The following is a 16,539-nucleotide window of genomic DNA, read 5'->3' on the forward strand; positions in this document are numbered from 1 at the left end:
TCCCACCCTCGGAGGCTTGCGTCCGTGGTCACCAGGACCCAGTCCTGAACGCCGAATCTGCGGCCCTCGAGAAGGTGAGCACTCTGCAGCCACCACAGGAGAGACACCCTGGCCCTGGGGGATAGGGTGATCAGCCGATGCATCTGTAGATGTGATCCGGACCACTTGTCCAACAGATCCCATTGAAAGGTCCTCGCATGGAACCTGCCGAAGGGAATGGCCTCGTATGATGCCACCATATTTCCCAGGACTCTCGTGCAGTGATGCACCGACACCTGTTTTGGTTTTAATAGGTCTCTGACCAGTGTCATGAGCTCCTGAGCCTTCTCCATCGGGAGATAAACCCTCTTCTGGTCTGTGTCCAGAATCATGCCCAGGAAGGGCAGACTAGTCGTAGGAATTAACTGCGACTTTGGAATATTTAGAATCCAGCCGTGCTGTTGTAACACTTCCCGAGAGCGTGCTACACTGATCAGCAACTGCTCTCTGGACCTCTCCTTTATGAGGAGATCGTCCAAGTATGGGATAATTGTGACCCCTTGCTTTCGCAGGAGGACCATCATTTCCGCCATTACCTTGGTAAATATTCTCGGTGCCGTGGAGAGACCAAACGGCAACGTCTGGAACTGGTTTTGACAATCCTGTACCACAAATCTGAGGTACGCCTGATGAGGTGGATAAATGGGGACATGAAGGTAAGCATCCTTTATGTCCAGAGACACCATAAAATCCCCCCCTTCCAGGCTTGCGATGACCGCTCTGAGCGATTCCATCTTGAACTTGAACCTTTTCAGGTATATGTTCACGGATTTTAAATTCAATATGGGTCTGACCGAACCGTCCGGTTTCGGTACCACAAACATGGTCGAATAGTAACCACTTCCCCAAGAAGGAGGGGAACCTTTACCACCACCTGCTGAAGATACAATTTGTGAATTGCAGCTAACACTATTTCCCTCTCTAAGGGGGAAGCTGGCAGGGCCGATTTGCGGTAACGGTGAGGGGGCATCTCTTCGAATTCCAGCTTGTATCCCTGAGACACAATCTCTATAGCCCAGAGATCCACCTGGGAGTGAACCCACTTGTGGCTGAAATTTCGGAGACGCGCCCCCACCGGGCCTAGCTCCGCCTGTGGAGCCCCAGCGTCATGCGGTGGATTTAGTGGAAGCCGGGTAGGACTTCTGTTCCTGGGAACTAGCTGTATTATGCAGTTTCTTTCCTCTACCCCTGCCTCTGGCAAGAAAGGATGCACCTCGGACTTTCTTGCCTTTTTGTGATCGAAAGGACTGCATTTGGTAATATGGTGCTTTCTTAGGTTGTGAGGGAACATATGGCAAAAAATTTGACTTTCCAGCCGTAGCTGTGGAGACTAGGTCCGAGAGACCGTCCCCAAACAATTCCTCACCCTTGTAAGGTAAAACCTCCATGTGCCTTTTTGAGTCGGCATCGCCTGTCCATTGCCGAGTCCACAGGACCCTTCTGGCAGAAATCGACATTGCCTTTATTCTAGAGCCCAGTAGGTTAATGTCTCTTTGAGCATCTCTCATATATAGGACAGCATCTTTTATATGCCCCAGGGTCAGTACTATAGTATCCTTGTCCAAGGTATCAAGTTCCTCAGATAAGGTATCTGTCCATGCTGCTACAGCACTACACATCCAGGCTGACGCAATCGCCGGCCTTAGTAGGGTACCTGAATGTGTATAAATGCGCTATATGTCCCAGGAGTCACACAGTAACTTAGTGTTAACCCAGTAGCTGCTGTATATACTGTTTTTGCGCCAAATTTATGTGCCCCCCCTCTCTTTTTACCCTCTTCTACCGTGATTCTGCAGAGGTAAAAATATGGTGGGGGCCCATGCATATATACAGTGCCCAACTGTATATATGCCCACTTTTGCCAAGAGGTCTCTAATTGCTGCCCAGGGTGCCCCCCCTGCGCCCTGCACCCTACAGTGACCGGAGTATGTGAATTTAGTGTGGGAGCAATGGCGCACAGCTGCAGTGCTGTGCGCTACCTCATATGAAGACTGGAGTCTTCTGCCGCCGATTTTGAAGTCTTCTTGCTTCTGTCACCAGCTTCTGTCTTCCGGCTCTGCGAGGGGGACGGCGGCGCGGCTCCGGGATCAGACGACCAAGGGTGTGATCCTATGTACGATCCCTCTGGAGCTAATGGTGTCCAGTAGCCTAAGAAGCAGGACCTATCTTCAGTGAGTAGGGCTGCTTTTCTCCCCTCAGTCCCACGTAGCAGAGAGTCTGTTGCCAGCAGATCTCTCTGAAAATAAAAAAAAACTTAACAAAATACTTTCTTTTTAGCAAGCTCAGGAGAGCTCACTAAGTAGCACCCAGCTCGTCCGGGCACAGATTCAAACTGAGGTCTGGAGGAGGGACATAGAGGGAGGAGCCAGAGCACACCAGTATCCAAATTCTTTCTTAAAGTGCCCTGTCTCCTGCGGAGCCCGTCTATTCCCCATGGTCCTTACGGAGTCCCCAGCATCCACTAGGACCTTAGAGAAATGCAAGGTTATGCATTTTGGGATTAAAAACAAACTTGCATCATACATATTAAACGGGGAAAGTCTAGGGGTAACAGTACTGGAAAAAGATTTGGGAGTATTCATTGATAATAGGCTTAATAACCGTACACAATGTCAAAGCGCAGTAAAAATGGCAAGTAAGGTGCTAGCGTGCATTAAACGGGGAATTGAGACAGGGGACGAGGATGTAATCCTGCAGCTGTATAAATCATTGGTGCGTCCGCACCTGGAATATTGTGTTCAGTTTTGGGCACCACTGTATAAAAAAGATATCGGTGAACTCGAAAGGGTTCAAAGGCAAGCTACTAAATTGATTAAAGGGCTAGAGGGACTGGACTACGAGGAAAGGCTAACTAGGTTGAATATGTATACACTGGAAAAGAGGCGTCTAAGAGGAGATATTATTAATATCTTCAAATATGTAAAGGGCCTTACAAAGAGTTATCAGAGCAATGTTTTATTAAAAGAACACTGTTTAGGACACGTGGGCACTCGCTGAGGCTGGAGGAGAGGAAATTCTGTTCACAACGGAGGAAAGGGTTCTTCACTGTTAGGCAATAAGGATTTGGAATTCACTGCCAGGGAAGGTAGTAATGGCAGACTCTGTAAATGTATTTAAAAAAGGGTTGGATAAATTTCTGATTGAAAAGGATATCCAAGGTTATAACATTTAAAATATTGACATGGTTAATCTGGGTGTAACATGATTTATAGTTGTTAAATAGTCATAAAACATTACTTCAGCAGGTACATTATAATCAACACAATTTAATACAGGTTGAACACGATGGGCATTTTGCCTCTTTTCAACCTCAATTACTATGTTATGTTCATGTTACTATGTTACTATGTTATAATTGTATTAGTTTAGGACTCCTATCTTCTTCTCTTGCGGGACATGTCATGTTTTTTTGTAACACTGTCCATGCACACCTTGTTATACTATGCAAATATTTAAGTTTTTTTTTACTTAAGGCAACATGTGCTCTGACTACTGTTAACATGTTATTACTGTTATTACAGTACAATCAATATATACTAATGAAGCCACTTAAGTTTCTCCTTCATTCTTGTACTTGATTGCATTTTATCAGATACCTGTTGAAATGAGAATATCAAACATTGCAGACTCATAGCGGTATTCAACTCCTGTCGGAATTTCCAACGGGTCGAAAAACAAGCGTTTTGGCCAATGTTAGGGTGAATTTCGATTCACCCTATTCAATTAAAGGGCTGTTTTTTTGACTTGTCGGAAATCCTGACATGTCGAAAAACAGGTGGATTGGCGAATTCGCCCGCCGATACACCTGTTTTGTTGAATATGTGGGCATTTCTGACAGGTTCTTGGCCCGTTTTTGAAAATGCCGATTAGACTTTAAAAAAAGACAGATTGGCATTGTCGAAAATGGGCAAAACCTGTCGAAAATGCCCGCAAATTGAATAGTGAAGTGTCGGATCCTCTCCGTCAGAGAGGATCTGACACTAATTAAATATACCCCTAAGGGGTAAAAGTACCAACAATCATGTTCACCCGAGTTTGCATTCTCAGGCGTGTTTAAGCTTCTTTCAAACTCAGAAATTGTTTTAAGGTGAACAGAGGAATAAAATCACGATTTGAACTGTAAAAAGGAAATGTATGGTAGACTTACCATGGTTAAATCTCTTTCTGCGAGGTACACTGGATTCCACAGGGAATACATCAAGGTGTACAGTTGGATCTTGATCCGAGGCACCAACAGGCTAAAGCTTTGACTGTTTCCAGTATGCACCGCACCGCCTCCTCTATAGCCCCGCCTCCAGTTTTGTTAACCAGTCCAATGCAGTAGCAGGTAAAAGAGACAGTAGATGTTAGTCACATAGAACCACATTCTCACAACAGGAGAAGGGACTAGCGGCTAATGCCATACAAACCCAAAGAAGCTAAGTGTGTTAGTGTGGGCGCCCCGTGGAATCCAGTGTACCTCGCAGAAAGAGATTTAACCATGGTAAGTTTACCATAAATTTCCTTTTCTGCAGTGGGTACACTGGGATTCCACAGGGAATACATCAGGGATGTCCTAAAGCAGTTCCTCATGGGAGGGGATGCACTGTAGCGGGTACAAGAACCCGGCGTCCAAAGGAAGCATCCTGGGAGGCGGAAGTATCAAAGGCATTGAACCTAATGAACGTGTTAACTGAGGACCACGAAGCCGCCTTGCACAATGGTTCTGCGGACGTGCCACAGCGGGTCGCCCAAGAAGATCCAACAGACCGAGTAGAATGGGCATTGATAGCAGCAGGAGCTGGAATTCCAGCCTGCACATAAGCTTGTGCAATCACCATTCTAATCCATCTGGCCAAGGTTTGCTTATTCACAGGACAGCCACGTTTGTGAAAACCAAAAAGTACAAAAAGGGTATCTGACCTCCTGATGGAGGCAGTCCTCGCCATGTAAATACGAAAAGCCTGTACCACATCCAAAGACCGCTCTTTGGAGGACAAACCAGAAGAGATAAAGGGCCTAATTCGGACCTGATTGCAGCAGCAAGTTAGTTAGCAGATGGGTAAAACCACAGGCACTATAGGGGGGGAGGGGGGGCATATATAACATGTGCAGAGAGAGTTAGATTTGGGTGGGGTGTATTCAAACTGAAATCTAAATTGCAGTGTAAAAATAAAGCAGCCAGTATTTACCCTGCACAGAAACAATATAACCCACCCAAATCTAACTCTCTCTGCACATGTTGTTATATCTGCCCCCCCTGCAGTGCACATGGTTTTGCTCAACTGCTATCAAAGTTGTTGCTATGATCAGGTCTGAATTAGGCCCAAAGGCCGGAACCGCAATCTCTTGGATAAGATGGAAAGATTACACCACCTTAGGTGGATAACTGGGGAGAGTTCTAAGAACTGCCCGGTCACGGTGGAAAATATGAAAGGGCGGATGACAGGACAAAGTGCCTAAGTCCGACACCCTCCTGCCAGAGGCAATAGCCAGCAGAAATACGACCTTAAGCGTAAGGCATTTAAGATCCACAGACTCAAGAGGTTCAAATGAAGACTCTTGCAGGGCATTCAAGACAACAGACAGATCCCATGGAGCCACAAGAGGGACATAGGGAGGCTGAATCCGTAAAATACCCTGAGTGAAAGTATGAACGTCATTATTTCTCTGAAACCACATCGACAAGGCAGATATATGAACCTTGAGGGAGGCCAGATGAAGGCCTATGTCCAGGCCCTGTTGCAGAAAAGCCAAAAGTCTGGCAGTGCTGAACTTGTATGCATTGTAATTCATAGCAGCACCCAAGGTGAAGTAAGAATTCCAGACCCTATAATAAATCCGGGCCTTCAGCATAGTTTGGATAACCTTCTCGGAGAATCCTTTCGCCCTCAGGAGTGAAGCTTCAAGAGTCATGCCGTCAAAGCCAGTCTGGCCAGGTCCGTGTAGACACAAGGGCCCTGAACAAGGAGGTCTGGGCATTGAAAAGTAGAAGAAGACGCTGTATCGAAAGACCCTGCAGGTCTGAGAACCAATGCCGTCTGGGCCACGCTGGAGCATCTAGACGTAGTATTCCTCTTTCTTGCTTGAACTTCTGTAGAACCCGGGGCAGAAGTGGTACTGGAGGGAACACGTAGGGCAGCTGAAAGTTCCATGGAATTGCCAGTGCGTCCATGAATGCTGCTTGAGGATCCCTTGTCCTTGATCCGAAGACTGGAACTTTGTGATTGTGTCGAGACGCCACCAGGTCTACATCTGGTAGACCCCACTTGTCCACTAGGAGTTGAAAGACTTCCTAATGAAGACTTTACTCTCCAGCATGCATGTCCTGATGACTGAGGAAATCCGCTTCCCAGTTGAGTACTCCCGGAATGAACACTGCTGATATCGCTGGCATATGGTGTTCCGCCCAACGAAGGATTTTTGACACTTCCATCATTGCCATTTTGGCTTCGAGTGCCATCTTGATGATTTATGTATGCCACTGATTGTACTTGAACAGGCCTGTTCTGCACCAGAGACAGGGCCAGTGTCGACATATTGAACACTGCCCACAATTCCAGAATGTTTATCAGGAGAGATTCCTCCCTGGTCCACCAACCCTGGAGAGAGTGTTGCTCCAAAACCGCAGCCCAACCTTGCAGACTGGCATCCGTTGTCAGGAGGACCCAGTTGGAGATCCAAAAGGGACGGCCCCTGCTCAACTCTTGGTCCTGTAGCCACCAGCTCAGTGATAGACGAACCACCGAAGTCAAGGAGATCATTTGAGACCTGATCAGATGAGGCAGGACATCCCACTGGGAAAGGATTAACCTCTGCAGAGGGCGGGAATGAAATTGAACATACTCCACCATGTCGAAAGCCGACACCATGAGACTTAGTATTTGCATTGCCAGGTGTATCGACACTCTTGGGCGAGAGAGGAAATATCTGATCCTGTCCTGAAGTTGCAGGACTTTCTCTGGAGACAGAAACATTTGCTGACTGTGTGTGTCCAGCAGTGCCCCCCCGGTGCACCATGCTCTGAGAGCAGGGACCAGCTAGGACTTTTTCCAGTTGATGAGTCACCCGTGGGTTTGTAGGAATAGGACCGTCAGTTCAAGATGATTGAGGAGAACATCTTGGGAGTTCACCAGGATCAGCAAGTCATCCAGATATAGCAGGATACTGATTCCCTGATGACGGTGAAGGGCTGTCATCACAGCCATGACCTTGATAAAGATCCGAGGGGTCGTGGCCAGTCCAAATGGCAGAGCCTAAAATTGATAATGTAGGTTGCCAATTGCAAACCGCAGATATTGCTGATGCGATATGGCAATAGGTATGTGCAAGTAAGCATCCTGTATGTCCAGGGATGCCAAATAGTCTTTGGGTTCTATGACCAGTACAATAGAGCGCAGAGTTTCCATACGGAATTTGGACACTCTCACAAATTTGTTCAATGATTTGAGGGTAAGTATAGGCCTGAAGGACACATTTGGGTTCGAAACTAGAAACAGGGTCAAATAGTATCCCCTGCCTCTCTGGGACAGAGGTACCGGCACTACCACTCCTGTGTCCAGGAGGGATTGTACAACCAAGTGTAGAGCTTGCGCTTTCAACAGATCTGAAGGGATAACCATTGAGCAGAACTGGCGAAGGGAACGTCTTTTGAAAGAGATTGCATACCCGTGAGAGACAAATTGCTGCACCCAGGAGTCCGAAGTGATCTTTAACCAGGCATGGGCGAACTGCAGAAGTTGGCCTCCCACCCTGTTGTCCCCAAGGGAGAGGCCCGCCCTGTCACGCACAAGGCTTGTCTTGTTTAGAAGCAGGCTGACGAGCGGCCCAGGATTTTTTAGGTTTGGGCTTAGTGGTTTTGGAAGCATGAGCCCGTCTCTGGTACGCCTGACCTTTTGCTTTCCCTAGAGGTCGAAAGGAACGAAAAGTAGTACTCTTAGCCTTCGGAGCAGAAGGATTAATACTTGGGAGAAACGCAGTCTTGGCAGTCGTTAAGTCAGTCACGATCATGTTCATATCCTCCCCAAAGAGGATGTCTCCCTTAAAAGGGAGCACATCCAAGGTCTTTTTGGAGTCCAGGTCCACCTTCCAGGACCTTAACCACAGAATTCGACGAGCCAGGATAGACGTAGTAGATGCCTTGGCCGCCATAACACCTGCCTCAGAGGCTGCCTCCTGAATACAGTGGGAGGCTATAGTAATATAGGACAGATATTGTCTGCACCCTGATGTATTCCTTGTGGAATCCCAGTGTACCCCGCTGCAGAAACATGTCTAAATCCACAAACAATCAGCAATACACCATCAACCCAACTCGCAAGTGCTTTCAATAGAAAAAAATACAACACAGAAACATTTTAAGAAAAAGAACAAAGTGGAAGCGCTGTTGGTATCACTTAAAGACAGACCTTAGTAATTAATAATTAATACTCATCACCGATGTAGACTAAATAAAATAATAATTTTTAATTTGCCACATAAAAGACAAAAAACACAATAGTAATATTAAAATGCTAATGAGGTATTGTTAAGATGGAATAACAATAAAAAACAGCGGGGGGATGTTCTGTCTAATTCCCTTTTCTCAAATAAATCCTTTCAAGCTCTAATGTAGATATTGAACATAGTTCCTATTTATTATCAAAAGTCTCCTGGAAAGATCCAGATATCAAATTGTCCTGGCCAGATAGAGATATTGTATCGTTTTTGCACATAGAATTGTAATTTGTAGATCTGTATTATTTTCTGGATAAAGTTCATCCACACATGCCACAGTGTAACAAAATAAAGCCAGCTGATTGCAATGTCCTCTTGTGAGTACTGTATTAGAAACAAAGGATCCTTTAACACACAGACATTTTATAAATGGTTTACCTGGGTCCCACGGCACTGATCTATACTGATGCTGCCTCTTGAATGACTCCTGCTGGACCCGCCAGCGTTTTACAACATAGGAGGAGGAGGATTAGAGTCCGTGCATTTCATGTGGTCCTGTTACTTCACTGACGTCAGTGCTGTGTTGGATTCTTGTTTAGAATAGTGTGCACAGCGGCACTCCGTTGAGCTGTCGTGTTACGCGTTTCTCCGCCTATTTCCTTGGCGGCTTCCTCAGACACTTTTAGGGCGGCCAGTAATGTGTTTTTATAGCGCCCGCAATCCGGTGTTTCCAGCGCCGCCCTTCCCTAATTATACCCGCATGTTTCTTTTGTATACAGATGGATATATTCACAACTATCTTCTTCCATCAAATATTCCATACCTCATATTTATATTATAAAATTCAATATAAAATCAATCATATATTTTTATAACTCTATACCATAAATTAATATAATATGAGGTATGGAATATTTGATGGAAGAGGATAGTTGTGAATATATCTATCTGTATACAAAAGAAACTCAGTAAAATAACCAAAATGATGGCCGCCGTGATATATGTGGGGTCAGGTTAGACAACGGATGGAAAATGAGGCTTGAACCGCAACATGCGGGTATAATTAGGGAAGGGCGGCGCTGGAAACACCGGATTGTATGTTGTAAAACGCTGGCGGGTCCAGCAGGAGTCAGTCAAGAGGCAGCATCAGTATAGATCAGTGCCGTGGGACCCAGGTAAACCATTTATAAAAGGTCTGTGTGTTAAAGGATTCTTTGTTTCTAATACTCACAAGAGGACATTGCAATCAGCTGGCTTTATTTTGTTACACTGTGGCATGTGTGGATGAACTTTATCCAGAAAATAATACAGATCTACAAATTACAATTCTATGTGCAAAAACGATACAATATCTCTATCTGGCCAGGACAATTTGATATCTGGATCTTTCCAGGAGACTTTTGATAATAAATAGGAACTATGTGCAATATCTACATTAGAGCTTGAAAGGATTTATTTGGGAAAAGGGAATTAGACAGAACATCCCCCCCGCTGTTTTTTATTGTTATTCCATCTTAACAATACCTCATTAGCATTTTAATATTACTATTGTGTTTTTTTCTTTTATGTGGCAAATTAAAAATTATTATTTTTTTTAGTCTACATCGGTGATGAGTATTAATTATTCATTACTAAGGTCTGTCTTTAAGTGATACCAACAGCGCTCCCACTTTGTTCTTTTTCTTGTTTTTTTATCTAATGCAGGGGCGCAAATACCCTTCATTTTGGGTAGCAGCAGTGGTATCAGTTTAGATATACCCCTAAGAAAGGAAATAATTAGGAGAAATTTCTCCACCAGGAGGTCAGCGCAAAACCTTTTTTCTTGTCATTTTCAGAAACATTTTAAGAATCATGTTTGTGAACACGAAGCAAACTTGAGACAAAATACACTTTTTAAATAGTTTTCGCAGAAGCCTGCACAGATCAGTATGATCTGTGCAGTGCTTGTCTGTATAAATGTAATGAAAGTGTTAACAAGCAGAAAAAAAATGTGTGCCCCCCCGAGCATAACCAGCCATAGGCTCTTTGAGCTGGCCCTGGTTTACAAACACAGGAAACAAAATGTGCGGGGGTCCCCCATATTTAATGAACCAGAGCCACGTTCTACTAGCGCGGGAGGGGAGGGGGGAGTAATGCAACAGTCACAAGATACTCTTCATGGGGTCACCCCGGCCAAAGCATTAAAAACCCCTCCCCCAACTAGTCACCTGGGTTTCCTAGGAAAGTGAAGAGCACACCAATAAAGCCGAATCTGTCAACCACACATCTTAGTAAATTTGAAGTTAGGATATTGAAAATCTCTCATGTATCCCTGCAATGCCAATCATGTTTAAACTAGGACCAAACTTGATTCTTGGTAACTTTACCCCTAACAGTGAATGTCACGAAGTAAAAGTGCATGCCTAATTTACTTACATGTTGTTCATCAGGTAATATAATAAAGATAAAAAGATCCCCATGGGATTATGTGATTTTTTTTTATTTCATTAAATGTTATTCTTGTTAATTAAGTTAACCTGTGAGATGTCACTAATAAACTTCTTGTCTTTGCAGGATTAATGGCTTCCAATATGTGATTTATGGCATAGCCATCTTCTTCTTCTTGTTTGGCATTCTGCTCCTGGCTGAGGGATTTTACACCACCACTGCAATCAAACACATCCTTGGGGAATTTAAGCCATCAGCTTTAAAAGGAGGTCTTATCTCGACTGTTACAGGTGGACCACCTAAAAGTAGAAGTTCGAGAGCAAGGCACCCAGTCCACACTTTAGAACTACTTTGTCGTTGCTTGGGGAGGTGGCTAGGACACCCCGACAAGGTAATTAGAAGATTATTAATGCCTTTTTAAAAAAAATAACACAATCTGTTGTCTTTTGCAAAGCAACTTTAGAAATGGAGTACCTAATTCAGCATGAGTTGTAGCTTTGCAAGAAATTGCGAAACTACAACTAATTTCTCTAGCTTGCAGGGGAAGGCCGCCCCACATGCCAGTTCCTCCCCGGCTAAAAAGTGATGCACTCGCATCTTAAGCCATCGCAGCCTAGCTGTCAAAGCAGCCGCCTGGCCGCCATGTTCTGGGTCGCAGTGGCTGAGTGTGATGTCACGCAGCCGCTGCGGCCCACCCTGTCCTGCAAATGTTCCTTACACACATGCATTGTACGGAGCACACCATTACGCCACCCCGTCACCGCCCCCCATTGGGACTTAGATTGCATGTGCAGAAGTGCAGAAATCACAGAATAGCAATTTCCATACTTCTGCTAACCAAGCTGAATCGTGCCCCAATGGCCAAATTCAATTAATGTTGTAAAAAAAACTTGCAAAAGTGCCTATTCAATTGTCCACATAAATATTTTTGCTGTAATTTTACCGTAAATTAAATTCAATAACTCAGGATATGGTTCTGAACCCCTGGGACACCCCCCTGAATGACTAATTAGGCACATATAATTTTGTAATTATTTTTAATTGGCAGATAATGACATGTCATTTTTGGGGTGAAAAAGTGCAAAATGGAAATTGAGGTACAAGGTATTAGGTAGATATATTTGGGTGATTTGGGAGCAGGTCAAGTGTTTTTAGACTTGCAGTTGTGAGTAATCGGTCTGTTTCCACTTTTTTTTATTAAATACCCTAAAATCACCCAAATATATACTTATACCCATTCTTATGTCTTTTAAGTTTAACACTCATTTTGCTGGGGGAAAAAAAAAGATTTCTATAATTTTTGACATTAAAAAAAAATGCATATAACAACCATTTAACCCCATTTAAGTACCAGAACTATATTTATTATAACCAATAATAAACCTTTATACTGTTATCAGATGTTAGTTTAGCCATTCTAGGGGATACAGACAGATCGACCCATTTTTCACTTTTCATTTTCAGCCAGGGCTGGATTAAGGGTGGGGGGGCTCTGGGGCAAGCAGGTTGTGGGGCCCCCCACTACAATTGGCGTTTCTATAATGGGTGCAAAGTGTGCAGTGCACACGGGCCCCTGGGTCCTAGGGGGCCCACACCACACACATTGCACCAATGTTTTATTACTGACCTTTCCGGGGTACCGCATTGGGCACTGCAGCTGTGGCAAAAATCACAACCATAATAACCATCCTGCCACCCCGACACACACACACCTGGGAGCAGCAGCCTAAGCAGTGCTGGAGAAGCAGATGCGGACGGATCAGGGTCAGTGTCTCATGGGATTTCTGTTCACTATCCCACAAGACTTTCAGCACAAATTTTCATGGTAATCCTGTTTTTACAAATTTTGTAATTGAATAGGGCAAATCGTGTGAAAAGTCAGTTTTCGTAGCAAAAAAAAGATGCAAAAACGGGAATCGCAGTAAATTACTGTGATTTTGCAACTAATTGAATTTGGCCCTTGTGCTGAAGTTATAAGGCCTGTGTGTCTTTTAACCACTTGCCTGACATGGTCACATCAGATACGATCACACCAGGCTGGGCTTTCCCTGACATGGTCACATCTGATGCGATCATTCAGAAATGCCTACTAGGCGGCTTTGGGAAGGTAATTTCCCCACAACCGCCAATCTCATGCAGAGAGCAGCAGCCACGGGGGAAAGCCTGCACTGTCCCCACTGTGAATACCTGGCGGAAGCAAAGAGCAGCAGTCGCCAGGGAAAAACATGAGCAGGGAGTACTGATCATCAGTCTTTCATTACACGCTCTGCTAAGCTCTTCATTTATACCCCGTTCACACTGCCAATGCTGAATCCCACCCGGGAATTGGAAACGGATCCTTCCCGGGTGTAATCTGGCATTGGCCGCTGCTGCAGGCTTCCCCCAAAACGGCAATATGATTGCCATAGCAGTGGGGGCAGAGCTGGCGGCGGGGGCGGAGGTGGCGCTGGAAGATGAGCTCATCTCTGCGCCGCCTCTCGCTGCTGTAGTAAACGGGTCCCAGGATGCATCGACCCGGGAGCCCCTTTACGCAGCTACTGACCCGGTATTCAACCCGGGTATAATACTGCTTTATTCCCGGGTTGAATTGCCGGGTCAGGCGACCCGCAATTTCGTCTATGCCCCTTTCACACCGCACACCGACCCGATACTGGGTTATTTGGGCAGTGTGAAAGGGGTATTAGTTGAGTAATGCTAATGGGGAGGGGGGAGGTAAAATAAAACATTATGATGCTGGGGATGGGGTGGGGGTAAAATAATAATAAAATTACACTGGCCAAATTAGGTGGCGGGGGGGGGGGGGGTAATGGAGTTATTATACTGTCTAATGGGGGCCTATGGACATGGGAGATGCAAAACAGGCTAAAAGTATATGCACTGCTCAAAAAATTTAAGGGAACACTTAAACAACACAATGTAACTCCAAGTCAATCACACTTCTGTGAAATCAAACTGTCCACTTAGGAAGCAACACTGATTGACAATCAATTTCACATGCTCAGCTCCTATGCTTTCTGGCTGATGTTTTGGTCACTTTTGAAAGCTGGCGGTGCTTTCACTCTAGTGGTAGCATGAGACTGAGTCTACAACCCACACAAGTGGCTCAGGTAGTGCAGCTCATCCAGGATGGCACATCAATGCGAGCTGTGGCAAGAAGGTTTGCTGTGTCTGTCAGCGTAGTGTCCAGAGCATGGAGGCACTACCATGAGACAGGCCAGTACATCAGGAGACGTGGAGGAGGCCGTAGGAGGACAACAACCCAGCAGCAGGACCGCTACCTGTGCAAGGAGGAACAGGAGGAGCACTGCCAGAGCCCTGCAAAATGACCTCCAGCAAGCCACAAATGTGCATGTGTCTACTCAAATGATCAGAAACAGACTCCATGGGGTGGTATGAGGGCCCGACGTCCACAGGTGGGGGTTGCGCTTACAGCCCAACACCATGCAGGACATTTGGCATTTGCCAGCATACACCAAGATTGGCAAATTTGCCACTGGCGCCCTGTGCTCTTCACAGATGAAAGCAGGTTCTCACTGAGCACATGTGACAGACGTGACAGAGTCTGGAGATGCCAAGGAGAACGTTCTGCTGCCTGCAACATTCTCCAGCATGACCGGTTTGGCAGTGGGTCAGTAATGGTGTGGGGTGGCATTTCTTTGGGGGGCCGCACAGCCATCCATGTGCTCGCCAGAGGTAGCCTAACTGCCATTAGGTACCGAGATGAGATCCTAGACCCCTTGTGAGACCATATGTTGGTGCAGTTGGCCCTGAGTTCCTCCTAATGCAAGACAATGCTAGACCTCATGTGGCTGGAGTGTGTCAGCAGTTCCTGCAAGACCTGAATCCAATTGAGCACATCTGGAACATCATGTCTCGCTCCATCCACCAATGCCACGACGCACCACAGACTGTCCAGGAGTTGGCGAAAGCTTTAGTCCAGGTCTGGGAGGAGATCTTTCAGGAGACCATCCGCCTCCTCATCAGGAGCATGCCCAGGCATTGTTGGGAGGTCATACAGGCACGTGAGCCACTACTGAGCCTCATTTTGACTTGTTTTAAGGACATTACATCAAAGTTGGATCATCCTGTAGTGTGTTTTTCCACTTTAATTTTGAGGGTGACTCCAAATCCAGACCTCCATGGGTTAATAAATTTGATTTCCATTGATAATTTGTGTGTGATTTTGTTGTCAGCACATTCAACTATGTAAAGAACAAAGTATTTAATAAGAATATTACATTCATTCAGATCTAGGATGTGTTGTTTAAGTGTTCCCTTTATTTTTTTGAGCAGTGTATATTTTGTTTCATAAAACAAATAAATATATCATGAAAAATATTTTTTTTTAACTTTGACAAAAAAAAGTGACAATTTCTGAGCGGTTTGTGGGGGGAAAAAATTGTCAGTTAAGTGGTTAAATAAAAATATTGTCAAAATAATAATTTTTTACTACTACAGTATATACACTAGATAAGAAAATATAATACTAATAAAACAACTATAAACATTACAATTTGAATATAATAACTATAAAATGGGGGTCATCTGAAGTGAGCATTAGCTTCACTAACAAATCGTGGCCTTTCAGCTACTGTCTTGCACAAATCATCAAGATGGATTTGAACAATAATGATCATCGTTTTTTTATGGCATATTGTTGTGTTTTCAGGATATAGAATGTACTATACCACAAATCATTGGCCGGGGGGGGGGGGGGGGGGGGGAGCGCCTGCTTGGCAGCTGAACCAGACGTACTGTTCCTGAGCTCAAGGGCAATTGTATTATTATTACTATTTTTCAGCCCCCTAACCAAGCCCATTTGCTCCCTTAGTGCCCTGTACCCTTCTACCTACTGAGGGATAAAACTCTGCAGAGCTGGGGGCCCCCCTCCGGGTCCTTGCAGGTTGCTGCCTATCCCTCTGAATGCTGCCTGGGACTCGCGTTTCATGTGGACCCAGTAGTGAGCTCCATCATATGGGACTCTCCTCGAAAGGCTCCGGAAGCAGTGCCCCGCTTACCTGCATGCTATTGGAGCCAGAGGACCTGCAGTCCGCCGCCGCTGGTGAGTCTTCCCGCTGTAGCTTCTCCTGTCACCCGCTACCGCCGGCCGCTGCTATCCCGGAAGTGCACCGCTTGCTGACTGCTCTTGGAGCCGGAGGGCCTGCTTTCCATAGGAGCTGGTGCATCCTCCCGCTGCAGCTTCTCCCGGCACCCGCTACCGCCAGCCATAGCTCCCCTTCTGCCCTCCTGGAAGTGCTGGCACTAGCATCCAACTGCAGCCCTCTCACTGTTGCTGTACACTGTGGCGCTGTAGTCCGGAAGTGAAGCTTCACACCCTATTGAGTGAGCTGTGGACAACTGTTGCTGTGGTGTTTGTCTGCCTGTTGCCAGTGCCCATCTCTCTCACCCAGCGGCTTATTGTGTGTTACTCCCTGGATCCTTGCTCTCAGGCACGGTGGTACTGCTATACTGTACAATGTACCTGCCACATACACTTGCAGGGGCACCTTTATTATTTTCCTTCTATTTACGGCATCTTACCAGACTGATACATCTTTGGTTCACCTCTGACCCGCTGGATTTATTTTTACATCTTCCTGTATGCAGTAGATAGGTGCCCTTTTGGCTGGCCTCGGGACACAAAACCTACTTTGATTT

At 45.5% G+C, this 16,539-nt stretch overlaps 1 protein-coding gene across 3 annotated transcripts in view; it reads left to right on the forward strand.

Annotated features, from left to right (window-relative positions):
- PLP1 (proteolipid protein 1) overlaps positions 1–16,539 on the forward strand; it is a 186,659-nt gene that overhangs the window by 77,430 nt on the left and 92,690 nt on the right. For all 3 annotated transcript variants that reach the window (XM_063937007.1, XM_063937006.1, XM_063937008.1), the window contains exon 3: positions 11,008–11,272. In XM_063937007.1, coding sequence (XP_063793077.1) covers positions 11,008–11,272 — 265 coding nt within the window. The remainder of the gene's footprint in view (positions 1–11,007; positions 11,273–16,539) is intronic.

Source organism: Pseudophryne corroboree, chromosome 8, assembly GCF_028390025.1.
Source record: "Pseudophryne corroboree isolate aPseCor3 chromosome 8, aPseCor3.hap2, whole genome shotgun sequence".
NCBI classification, from domain to species: Eukaryota; Metazoa; Chordata; class Amphibia; order Anura; family Myobatrachidae; genus Pseudophryne; species Pseudophryne corroboree.